This window comes from Lissotriton helveticus, chromosome 6, assembly GCF_964261635.1.
Source record: "Lissotriton helveticus chromosome 6, aLisHel1.1, whole genome shotgun sequence".
NCBI lineage: Eukaryota > Metazoa > Chordata > Amphibia > Caudata > Salamandridae > Lissotriton > Lissotriton helveticus.
In genome coordinates, this window is record NC_136067.1 from 1,464,695,022 (window position 1) to 1,464,707,947 (window position 12,926).

General features: G+C 43.8%; 1 protein-coding gene across 2 annotated transcripts in view; it reads left to right on the forward strand.

The window, feature by feature from the left end:
• LOC144763557 (MFS-type transporter SLC18B1-like) overlaps positions 1-12,926 on the forward strand; it is a 664,439-nt gene that overhangs the window by 171,620 nt on the left and 479,893 nt on the right. For both annotated transcript variants that reach the window (XM_078649273.1, XM_078649272.1), the window contains one exon: positions 940-1,087. In XM_078649273.1, coding sequence (XP_078505399.1) covers positions 940-1,087 — 148 coding nt within the window. The remainder of the gene's footprint in view (positions 1-939; positions 1,088-12,926) is intronic.

Sequence of the window (12,926 nt, forward strand, 5' to 3'; positions counted from 1 at the left end):
GGGGAGACCCCCCCCAGCCCCCCTCCGAGCCCCCCCCCTCCCTCTGCCCCCCCATGCCCACGCAGATCGACTTGAAGGAATACCACGTCTCCCCCCTAGCCCGTGGTAAAGACGTCGTGGAAGGTACCCTGCGTGGAAGGCACCCTGCGTGGTAAGTGTCACGTGGTAAACGTGAGTAGTGGTAATGCCTTCGTGGTAAATGATGTTTCCCCTGCATAATTAGCCTTCGTGGCTGATCTCAGCAAAGTCCAGGAGGCAGCTTCCACCAAAAGCAATGCAGGTGAATATAGCTCCTCTGGTCCGCTCTCCTGTGTGCGACATGTGCCCAGGCCATACCTGCAACAAGACTCAATGGAGAGGCACGAGGAATCAGGCAGCAGGCAAGTACCTCACGGATTGTCAGTTCGCCTGGGGCAAGCCTCTAACAGCCTCTAGCGCCCAGCCACCGTGCCTCATGGCCCCTTAGCAGGCCGAAACGTAAGCCGCTATTTTTGTGTGACGGCGGCGAGGAGGGAGCCTCTGGACGCCCCTCTCAACAGCAGCTTCCTGCTGGGGTCATCCACGTATTCTCGGGTGTTGTCAGGCCAGATTGAAGCGGTATACACCCGGATGGTTTGCTGGCCCAAGACAGAGCTCACTAATGCACGTCTTGTGTGGCCGCCATGTGATTTTTGATTTTGTTACCCTGTGGTTTTGATTTTGATGGTCGGAATTGGGATGTTTACTATCACCAATATTGTTTTTCACAATGTCTTCATGTATGTTTTTTATTGTATGAGCATTATTTGTTAATTTCTGTTTATATATGTTTGCAGCCCTGAATAAGTTTCTTTTATGAATGAAACACGTTGGCTTAACAGTTATGCTTTCATCTTTGCATGGTTCATTTGTCTACATGCATTTTCTATCATAAGGACTTACTCAACTATTTCTTTGCAGTATTCTGGACAAGGCAGCTGACGGCACACCTTTTGTTGTTCTGTGCTTTGTAGTGAGAGCAGTGGATGCGGTTGGCTTTGGAGCTGCCATGACAGCATCATTTTCTATTCTAGCAAAGGCATTTCCTAACAATATCGCCACAGTGCTGGTATGTGTATTTTATGTTTGGATTTTTAGTTGCAATTTCAGGTACCTTTAAACAATACTGTCATGCATTCATTGGATTTACTAATATTATCTTGCCTGAAATAATAAAATAGTACTTACCTTTTTTGTAGAATGTATTTCACTGTAAGGTGGCATAAGATAATATTGATGTTTACTTCAACGTAAATTAGAAGTATCAGGTTTAGAGCTATGATCCCCTGATTTTCTCTTTAGTATCCAAGACCTTTGTTAATGTTTGGTACCAGGGGTTATTAAGGCTGCAGCAGGAACAAAAAGTAAGTTGCGTTCTTACCAAAGCTCTTCAGCATCAAATAGGTGGCTATATGTTATGTTTATGTTTATTTATTTGTGTAATGCATATTGCAAAACCTAACTACATCTAGGTCTTAGTTAACATTACTCAGGCCTTGGGGAGATGAAAGGAATGTAATTTACATCTTCATCAGTTGCAATGGATTTGTCCTGAATACATACATTTTACTGAAAGAGTAAGCACAACAATAATGGACAGGAGCAGAGTGTGTAAGTTAAAAAAAGAAAAACGATATCAGCGATATGCATACTCGGAATAGAGGTGCAGAACTTACAGTTTTTGTTTAAGGAAATGTTTGACCCTGGATGTACTAGTGTTGGGAGAGGCGTTTTTAGGTCTCGCTGAGTCAGCGCATGCGCTGCTCGAAGAGACATTTAGTAGGTGAGTTTTCAGAGTGCTACTGGCTGTTTAGCGCTTGCGTTCACGCGAGCAGCCACCATCTGTCTTTCACGGGTCACACTCAGCTGCACGTCTTTCTCTTTGATGTCTTTCATGCGTCACACTCAGCCGCACGTCTTTCTCTTTGATCGCGATCGCACTTTCTGTCAAGGCTCATTAGGCAAACATGCACAATCGCTTTTACGAGCTTTCTTTCATATTCCTGAAGCCGATAGCTTCCTTGTGTGTGCGGCCGTAGAAGTGTTTGTCAACATTTGGTACAAGAATAAGAAAGGATGCTTTACCATGTTTGACTTTGAAATAAATGACTGTTATTGATTACGATACTTTGAAGTGAATGGCAAAGATCTATTCCTTTGAATACGGTTTGTAATGAAGAAGCTTGCCAATGTTTCATCATTGACCTAGAAAACATAATTTACGTTATTAATGCTTTCCATGATCCTTGTAAATGTAGTAATGCAAAATAATTGTTCTAGTTACATGATTGAAGTATGGCCATACCTAAATGTTTGTTCTTAGATCCAATCTGTTAAATCTGGATCTTGCTAACACTCTCTAGGCCACAGCTTTCCAAACTGTGTGTTGCGACACGGTACTGTGTCCCCTCCCATGTGTGGGTGTGTCACACGACGATGACGTCTGCTGGCAGATTAGTGCGAATGCTCCCTTGGACGTTGCATTCGCGTTCAGTCAGTGACGCAGTGTGGAGGAAGGAGAAGCGTTAGGTGAGCGTGAGCTGAGCCCGCGGCCTTGTTTCCCTTTGTGATTTCCGTTGGGTGCTCTGTTCGCATAGCACGCCGCACTGGTGATGCAGCTCTCTCTCTTTGCATTATAATTGCCATAAACAGTTTGTTGTTTTCTGAACTGCGGTTTGAGGGACAAAGCTCTTGTGTTTGCATTGTGAGAGAAAAGGTTTGCAATTCTCGGTAGCACCGCGGTGTTTATTTTCTCGCACTCCTTCATAGCTGCCAAGGTTTTAGATTGCCGTAAAATGAGATTACTATTTGAAAATGTCTGTGCCACCTCAAACTGTGCGGTGGTCACAGACACTGCTATACGTGCCAATAGTCCAGTCTGAGGAGAGAGACTGAGTCCAGCTTTATTTTAGCCCCACTGCTAGCCCTGGGACAGCCCCACTCCCAACACGTAGGCCTGGCCTGATAGCTCGACTAGCACAACGGTATGCTCCTATTTATGGGGCTGAGTTGACCAACTGTGCACCTGCACAGCAGTTTTGCCCCCTTGGACCAGAACTCGCTGTTCCTCTCCGCACCTGGCGGCCTTGTGAAGCACTATAAGCTGTGCACATTTTAGGATGGGGCAGACAGCGAACTGACCAGACTAACTCCAGTGCAGCTCTGCTCCACTGCCTTTGTGTCCTAATCTGTGTTTGCCCAGTCTGTCGAACAAACACAGATTAGGACATGAAGGCAGTGGAGCAGAGCTGCACTGGATTTAGTCTAGTCAGTGCGCTGTCTGCCCCATCCTAAAATGTGCACAGCTTATTGTGCTTCTTGAGGCCGCCAGGTGAGGAGAGGAACAGCGAGTCCTGGTCCAAGGGGGCAAAACTGCTGTGGCTGCTTCCAATGCAACTGTGCCTCACCAGGGAGCCAGTGACCTGGATGATTGGATTAATTTAGCTGGTGTAGAAATAGTGCATCATTGTTAGCCCCGGAACCTGCAAATTAAATGGAGGGGCCTCCTTGACTACTCCACCCACCGAGCCAGTCTGGAGTTCCCAGGCCACGGGCCCGCTGCCAGTGCACAGTGTCACAGGGGCCCTAGAGCTTGTGGAGAGAGAAAAGTGCATAGCTGCCAAGGTTTTAGATTGCCATGTGTGACATTCTGATAATTTCAGTGTAATTGAGTGCCATTTCAGTGACTATGAGTGACACTTTCTAGTGAGCAAAAATCAAGCTATGAAGACAAGGGTAACACAAATATCAGAAATTACACCCCTTTGAACAAGGACAAACTCTAAGTTAACTGCTGCAAAGTTTAAGAATAATTGTTAGACGGCTTTCATTTGACTGACTAGCTAAAATTGCAGAAAATAGATAAAGCAGTCCGAAAGACGTGTATAATTATAATCAGCTGAGTGCCTCGCAGACTCCCTCGATTGCCCCCGACTACATGAGCCGTAAGCATGGCTGCATTGGAAAGCTGAGAGTGCGAGGCACTCATTTAGGTCACAGCCAGACAGGCTTAAAGCATATTTTCTTTTTTAAACAGATACGATTACGATTTGAAAAGGTCTGTGCCACCTCAAACTGTGTGGTGGGTGTGGCGTGTCTGCCCCTGAACAGGATTTATTGTGGCTTGACTGGTGTGATCAGATGTACTGAGTGTGGACTTGTGTGACCGTGTTGCTCATTCCCTCCATTGAATGACAGTTCATATGTTGTTGAACAGGACTGGTGACATTCTCCGGCTCCCTTCTGATGATGGCGCGCTTCAGCAAAGCCTTTTCCCCTCTTGTCTCTTTGGTTGTGTTGAAGAATGCCTTGTTCTTCGCCTCCACTCTCTCGTCAGCCTTCTTTCTATGCCTTTATCCTACTTTGTATGGTCACTTTAGTTACCATTGCAGCTGTGAGCCATGAACCTTACGCAGTGCTTTAAATGGAAAAAGAGACGTGTCACTACTCAGCCCATTACTTGGGGTGGGTCTGGAAGGGGCGTATCTTCGAGACTGGCATGTACAATATCAGCATTTTTGCTACTCTCACTAATGACATGCTTCAGTTCTATTCTTGTCTTCATTGAAATGTTCATTCAGATATTGTCATTCAGCTGCCCATCAGCGCCTTGCAAGGGTGTGGTGCAGGGTCTTACTCTTGTAATTGCATTCAATCTGCTGCCATTCATCATCATTTATTTCCTTTCTGAGGACCCGTCTCTTCTCAGTTATATTGTCATGTTATTAGTAAAAATACTTCCAGCACAGAGGGGTTACATTGGTTGCATATGTCACACTTTTGAAAGGTTTGTTTACCAACCTTGGTCCCTGCACTCTTCCACTGCCATAAATCACTGTGGCATGTGTCAATGTTTGCATGATTATATTCTTGTTTCAGGCACAAACCTAACCTTGCTTACACTCAGTTTTGACAGTCACTGTCTTGGTTAGAACAGATTCACAATTGCTTTATTAACCTTCCTGCTTTCTCAAATTTGTCTGGAAATGCACCACTTGCCCACTATTTAAAAAAAAAAAATCCCGAGCCCCCCATAGGTGGTTTGGGCTTGCGCGCTACGCTGGCGCGCGTTACCGTGTCGCTAAATGAAGATTGGCAAAAAGGTGTGTCACCAACATGAAAAGTTTGGAAAACTGTGCTCTAGGCTATTAATTTGCAGTTCACTTTGTGGCATTAAACCAGGGCCATGTACATGCAGCCCAAACCAGATATTTGTACCTTTCGATTCTGTTGCTGTGGAATCCTGTAATTGTTATCCAGGCTGCACATAGACCTGGCCCTGATGAAGGCAATCTCAAGTTGATGGTACAGTATTCGTACTAGCTTCATAATGGAGGCAAGGCGGCCAAGTAGTCCAACCAATTGCCTTGGTAGCAGTGTGTGAGATAGTTGTGTGTATTAGAGCCCGCCTCCTCAGCTTGTCTTTATGGGCTGGCCGATCATCTGCAGTAGAGTGACATCAGGTGTGCCACAAGTTTAAAAGGTTCGAAAAGTGAGGAATGCCCCATGGCAGAGAATTTTGAATTGTGAATTGTCATTAATTCGTAGCCAGGGGAGGGACATTAGTGCCGGTATTATGTGATTGTGCCATGTCACACTGAATACCAGTCCAGTAGCATGACGATGCATTACTTGTAGTGAGATTTCTTAAATTCCTTGTAGATGCCATTAGAGTAGTCTCAGCAGGACATAACAGCTGCAGATACTAGTGAGGTTTTCTAGGAGGTGCAGAAAAGGCAGGATGTAGGATGAGGCCAGTTTAACTAAAATATAGTCACTGTCCGAAGCACACACTCAAAATTCGTGCTCGGTGCGCAGAGGCTCAATGAGTTAGGCCTTGTCACCGGCAGGTAGAGTGCTTTGCAGGACTGGAAAGCAAAATTTAAATCTCGTCCCCATTCAGACGTGACATTAGGCAGCGCATTGCTCTGGAACTATTGAGTTGATAATTATAGAGAATAGTTTATTTTTTGCTTTGTTTCCCAGGTTTGAGCAGACCGGGGTTTCATCTTATGAGAGCAGACTGGGGTTCACTTTACTAGTGAGCAATTGGAAGTATGACCATTCTTCTGCTGGGCCAAGTTCTGATTGAATAGGGGGCAGGGGTTTACTGAAGGTCACACCATAAGTGGTTCATATTTTATACAGTGGGTTGAGTACTTTTTGAGACGCTGCGCCTATTGGAAATTGGAAACATTCAAGGCACCGCATGTAAAATTCAGTCGATTTCTGTACCAGTAAGGACAATTTTCAGAAACGAGGACATAATGCTGCTCCAGATGGCAAAATCAGGCACGCAATGGCCTATTTTAAAATAAAAGTAAATGGACAGGTAGACTTCAGTCATTTATCAACCGTTCATCTTTTTACATACTTTAAGATTGACAATACATTTGATCGCTGTCATCTCTTTCTAGCAGCTAATTGGAAGTATGTAGGGAACAACCCTTAATGGTTTACTTCACGAATATAAGGCTGGAGTAGCAACCACCTGCCACCTTCTTCTGTTTTACCATCTGTTGTGGTATTTACATAGTCCCTGGATTAAGCTCCCCCTGCATATAAAGCTAACGAGGGATATAAAAGATATCAGTGTGTTACTGTCTGCTGCAAAGAAAGACCTTTTATCCCAATTATGTGTAGGACATAAAAGCATAGGGCTCTGATGTTATTTATTGCTTGTGCTTCAATCTATTAGATTCCAGCCTTTCGTGAAAAGGCACTGTTGAAAAGAATACCAGAAAGGATAACTGAAATGTCTTTTTATTCACGGCCTCCACTACGCCACCAGGACAACAGGAAACTTCTTCACATTCTCTATTCACGCTCAGTCGGCCCACTTCCCAACATTCTAAGGTAGCCTTCAGGGACAGAGGAACGTTCCAATGGGGAAGAAGAGGGAGGGGTAGGAGGAAGGTACCAAGTGGAAGAGAACAATTATAAAGGAGCAATATCTATAACACGTATAGTGCTACCTCCGTGTACAGTCTCCATACGCTAATAACCCAGCTACATAAAACATACACAGAATACTCCTGGGATTATAACACATCTTCCCTCCTAACAAAACTAGGAAAAACAGAATATACCGGTATACTAACAAAGTTAATACATACTGTAGTCCTTGTGCCAGTTAGGTGTACTGGTAGCCCTCTTGGTGTGCACTCTTTGGTCAGTGGTTCCCAGAGAGTTCCCCTGTGCAGGAGCCCCGGTTTCATAGTATCTTGCCAACCGGTCCATGCCCCAGTTTTGTCCAGTCTCTAAAGTCACAGTGTTATTCTTTACCTCTACAATCCTTTTGGGCTTTAAATATTTGGACTCATAGTTGCCAGTGATATTAGGCCTCTTCACCACCAACAACTCTCCTACTGCCCAATTTTGTGACTTGCATCCATGTTTCACATCATACCGTTCTTTATATCTGGCCTGATGAGATTCTACTTTGTCTTTAACCTCTTCAAACAAATGAGACGAAAACTCTCCTCCTCCCATCCAGAAAGGGAAAAATGTGGTACTCGGTTTCCTTCTTCTGAGAGAACAGAAAGGAGATATGCCAGTTACTGTGTTGGGAGTAGTGTGAAATGCCCATAGCAACTCCCTAATCGACCTTTCTACAGGGATATTATTGGCACACGGTAACTGGATGTTTTCTTTAATCATTCTATTCACTCTTTCGATCATTCCATTTTCCCGTGGGCAGTACAATGCTGTTTTGAGATGCGCAACATTGAGCTTCTCCAAGAATTCAGACATAGCTGATGTCGTGAGCTGTACTCAATTGTCCGTAACTAATGCGGAGCGAATACCTTCATTGGAGAACGTGTTGCTCAAGATTTAAATTAAATATTCGGTAGTGATTACATTGACCAGTTTCGTCACCACCCAGTGTGAATGGAAGTCTGTGAAAGTGAAGATAAACCTCTTGTTCACGCCTGACCTGTTGATTGGGCCTATGATATCCAAAGCCAGTTTATCCCATGGTTTACTTGGGATTGACACTGGGGATAATGGAGCGTTCTGAATATGTTTGGACTTGTCACTGTTTGCGCAAGCATGGCAGTTCTTCACCTTGCTCTCAACCCAGGAATCCATGCCTGGAAACCAGTAGTGCTCCCAGAGTCTATTCTTTGTAAGGCTTCTTCCCAAGTGTCCTTCATGGACTAGATCAATCAGTTTATCAATTAAGTTCTTTGGGGGTATTATTTTGTCCTTTCTCCAGAGCAAATCCTCATGAAGGCTAATCTCTTGCTTCACTTCCCAGAATTTACTCAACTCTTCGTCAACCATTTATAGTTAGTTCCTTCAACCTGCTGATGGTTTGATTACTGTTCATACCTTCTGCCCGCTCCTCCTTGCTAATGGTGGTAGAATGTACTTGTAAAATTGGAAATTCTGGAACTTCAAATTGCTCCACTTTGTCTAATGGTGCGCTTGAAAGGAAATCCGCTGCCTTATTGAGTTCACCTGCAACAAACTCAACTTTGAAAATAAAACTTTCCAATCCTAACACCCATTTGGCAATCCTGGGTGTACAACTGGTAGCCCCCTTAGAACTGAAAACGTACACCAAGGGTTTGTGATCCGTGCGTATGGTGAACTTAATGCCCCATAGGTAAAATGTAAAGTGTCTCACGGCCCAGAAACAGGCTAGTGCTTCCTTTTCTATTACCGAATAGTTCTTTTCTGCACTGCTCAAGGTACGAGAGGCGAAAGCAACTATTCCTTCTCTGCCTGCGATGACTTGGGACAGAGTAGCGCCTAATCCTTTATTACTGGCGTCCGTGGTCAGGATGGTTTTCCTTGAAGGATCAAAATTACACAAATATGGGGCATTAAGGATAGCTGACTTAATGGCCTCAAAAGCACTCTGGTGTTGTTCTAACCACTTGAACTGGGAATGATTCTTGGTGAGATCTCTAAGATCGCCAGCAATGTCCGCAAAGTTTTTTGCATACTTTGCCATGTACTCAGCCAGTCCTAGGAAAGCCAGTAATTCTTGCTTATTGGTGGGAGTTGGAGCTTTCTCGATGGCCTCCAAAAGGCTCAGCTTAGGTCGGAAACCCTCTCTGGATATTGAGTGCCCCAAGTAATCTACAGACTCCACTCCAATTCTGCACTTCTTCTCATTGAGAGTGAGCCCTGCTTCTTTGAATTTTCCAAGAACTGATCTGAGATGTGTATCATGTTCCTCACTAGTGGCACCATATATTAAAACGTCATCTTGGAAGCATATCGTATGAGGAATCCCTTCCAAGATGTGTTTCATGATCTTTTGAAATACCACCGCCGCGGATGCCACTCTCCTACTGCCCGTGCTGCTCCCTCACGCAGACCAGTCATCGCCAGTGTTGAAAAGAATACCAGAAACGGTAACTGAAATGTCTTTTTATTCACGGCCTCCACTACGCCACCAGGACAACAGGAAACTTCTTCACATTCTCTATTCACGCTCAGTCTGCCCACTTCCCAACATTCTAAGGTAGCCTTCAGGGACAGAGGAACGTTCCAATGGGGAAGAAGAGGGAGGGGTAGGAGGAAGGTACCAAGTGGAAGAGAACAATTATAAAGGAGCAATATCTATAACACGTATAGTGCTACCTCCATGTACAGTCTCCATACGCTAATAACCCAGCGACATAAAACATACACAGAATACTCCTGGGATGATAACAGGCACCTCTGCTGAGATATCAGTGTGCATTCCATGTTAATTTAGTGGAATGTTTTTGAGTAAATTTGGTTATAGAGTTTGATTTTTAACTCCCATGTTAAGGGGTTTTTAAAATGTAAAGCCTCTAAACTCATTAGTGCTGGATAAGATTGTAAGTCCCCACCTGTGTGTTTATCACTGCAAGATCAGCCACCCACTTAGCTGTAATACAGATCATTCTGTTTACACACACTAACAGTACCACAAACGACTCTCTGCAGTCTGTGAAGCCCATAACGACTGCCCAGATGTGTGGGAAATGTTTCAAATGTATGTGGAGACATAACTAAATTCAGCTGAAGTAGTAGTGGAAACTAATATCATTGTTCTTAGGCCAAAGTCAGAAATGAGTAAATTACCTCGAACTGCACTTAATTTATTTATTTTCAGCATTCCTTAACCAAGCTTGTTGAAATGTGAAGGCTTTCTGTGACACGCACACACATCTCTCTAAGCTATAGTTTGAGTCTTGATGTCAAGGTCTCTGTCTCCCTCACACTTCCCGACCCCAGAAAACGTTCATCAGGGCTCCTTTTCAATTTTCTACACATGCTGCTGCATTTAATAATAGGGACTTGAGTCACTGGGAGGCTGATGGAGTTGGGCTTGGTAGAGTTCCTCCTAGCAGATACTGTGTATGTGCCCAGGGGTATAGCTGTCATTAGTGCAAGCTGAGCAGTGATACTGGAACTCGGGTGACTGAGGACCCCCCTTATGCAGTACAACCAAAGGCAGGTGGCTCATTTTTTTCTTGTTTGCTTTAGGGTCCATTTCACCCGGACTTTGCTGCTAAAGGTGCCCATTGTGCAGACATGCATTTTCAGCTACTATTAAAGTTAATTGAGTACCTCAATCCGTGATATAGTGTTGCTACTTTAAGGTAACAGCTCCCACTGTGGCTGCTCCTTCTTCGTCTGTAATTTCTCATATTTTGATTGCTTTCTGGAAATTTTAAGATGTAAGAAAATTAGCAAAAGAGACAAAATCAGTAGTAAAGTAACAAAAGTGCTATTTCTATACAATTGTCTGTGCCGTGGATATGGGCCATTGTCCACACACACAGTATTTGGAAAAGCCACATGACTGTAAGCTCCCCCCACCCTCTTACCGGGGGGCTCCACCATAGCGAAACCCAGTACTACTGATCACATTACTCACTCCACATATACATGGGTTTTTAGATAAAGGCATACGACTCAAAACCCTGACAGGATTCCAGCAATAGGTAAACTCAGTTGCATAACCAATAGGTCTAGCTTTTGGGATCTTATAAGTATTTAGTTATGCAGCACAATATCCTTGGGGCAACAACATTAACTGTTGCATGGTTAAACACTTATGTGTGGAAGGAAGTTGTGCCATAATTGGTGTGACACTACTGCAAATCTCCTGACGCCTCTACTCATGTTTCTGGTGCTTGGTGTGGTTATCAGGCAATCTCCAATGGAGAGTATAGGGTGGGCATGGTTGTTAATTTCTTCCCTTGTTCTAGATTTATTTGGGTGTAGAACCCTCCAGACACTTAAGATCAGGAAGACAACCTTGAATTTGAATCTTTTCTTTATGGGGGTTAGGTGCAATTTTTTTTAGTTGTGTAACCAATATTTTTTAGAGCAAAGTTTAGGCGGCCATTTCCAGGTTGAACTTTTCATAGTCCGTTTATCTGGTGTAGAAGATCAGCATGTAGAACTACAGCATGGTGTTCTGGGGAAACGTATGCACTAGTTTAGTTTGAGTTGATTTATATGTAAAAATGATGTCTTTACTACTGCTCCAGTCGGAGAGCAGAGACTACGGTCAGTTTCTCAATAGATCCCGAAGTGCCGTTAGACTTGATGGAAACCTTCCAGCTGAGGAAAGTCGGGCAGAAGGACACAAGGAGTCGTTTTGCTTGGGTTGACTTTGTGTACCTTCGAGAATTTGAATTGTTGCTCCGTTAAGTTTCAGGCTATTGTTGCCCAACCAGATGTTGATGGTCCATAGTTCCTCAACATGTTTGCAATATATCGGTCCGTTAATACCTTGAGGTAAAGGTGTGTGGTGGAACAACATTGCAGCCCTTTATAGAATTTTGTTAAAGTTTCTTAGAGGAAACTCTTATTATGTTCCCACTAGAAAATGTGGGACTGTGGATTCGGACAACAGGACATTAAAATGCAGGGGCTAAGTCCATCTACGCCATCAGAAACTGTTGGCACAATTCCCAACTAGCTCACAGTGCCTCACCCAAACCCCTAAACTAGCAAGGATAACAGATGATTTTGGCAACCTCAAACATTACACTCTTATCCCCAAGGGAATCTTGGATGCAAATCTTACCCCTTTCGTTCTCTACTCATTCATGCCCTTGGTAAAACACAGGAAAGATACAAGGTATGATTTCAATGCATTTATTGAAACAATCGTAATCTTTCATAGGAAGAATGAGCTGTGATTATCTGGCAGATGAAACAAAGCTGAGTAACCACCATTTTGAACACGGTGAGGAGAATGAACAATCCGAATGTGGCTGTTTGATTTCTGAATATCTATCTCTGCCTTGCACTACCTCTACTCTGGGAGCATAGTAGATGTACCAATCTGCCAGCTCTCTGAGGATTGCCTAAGACCCCATACCTGGATGTCTTGGTCTGGAGTTGGACTGGCAGTTGCTCTGTAGGATCAACTTGGAAGGTCAGCATCAGCAGAGCTATACGTCGAACATGACAGTTGCCCCAGGACCGTTGTGCCTGGAGTGTCCCCTCTAACCCAGTAAAGGTCAGTTCCCTGTTTATGTAATAAAGCTACTGTGTTAGAGGTACAGCTCTGATGCAGTGATGTGTCTAGATGTTATAAGCTGACTCTCAGCGGGCAACGTATGTACTTGGATATCTTGTTCCTTGTTCCTAACCTTACTCAAAGTGTACTGATTGCATCACAGGGAAGGCTGTCTAAAAACAAGCAACATGTCCAGCATTACTTTTTGTCCCCTTTTTTTAAACTTTACTACTTGCAATGGATTACAAAATACAATTGCAGATAGGCTGGAAGCGGCACGGCAATTATACATGTTACAGATACAGAGATTGGGAATCGATAAAGGTGACAAATGACATTCAAGATAACAACCTCCATTCAAGTGCACAATAGTAACTCCCGAATTAACACAACAGTGCTGGAAATAAAGAAGGCCGAACTTATGACACAAAAGATAAGATCA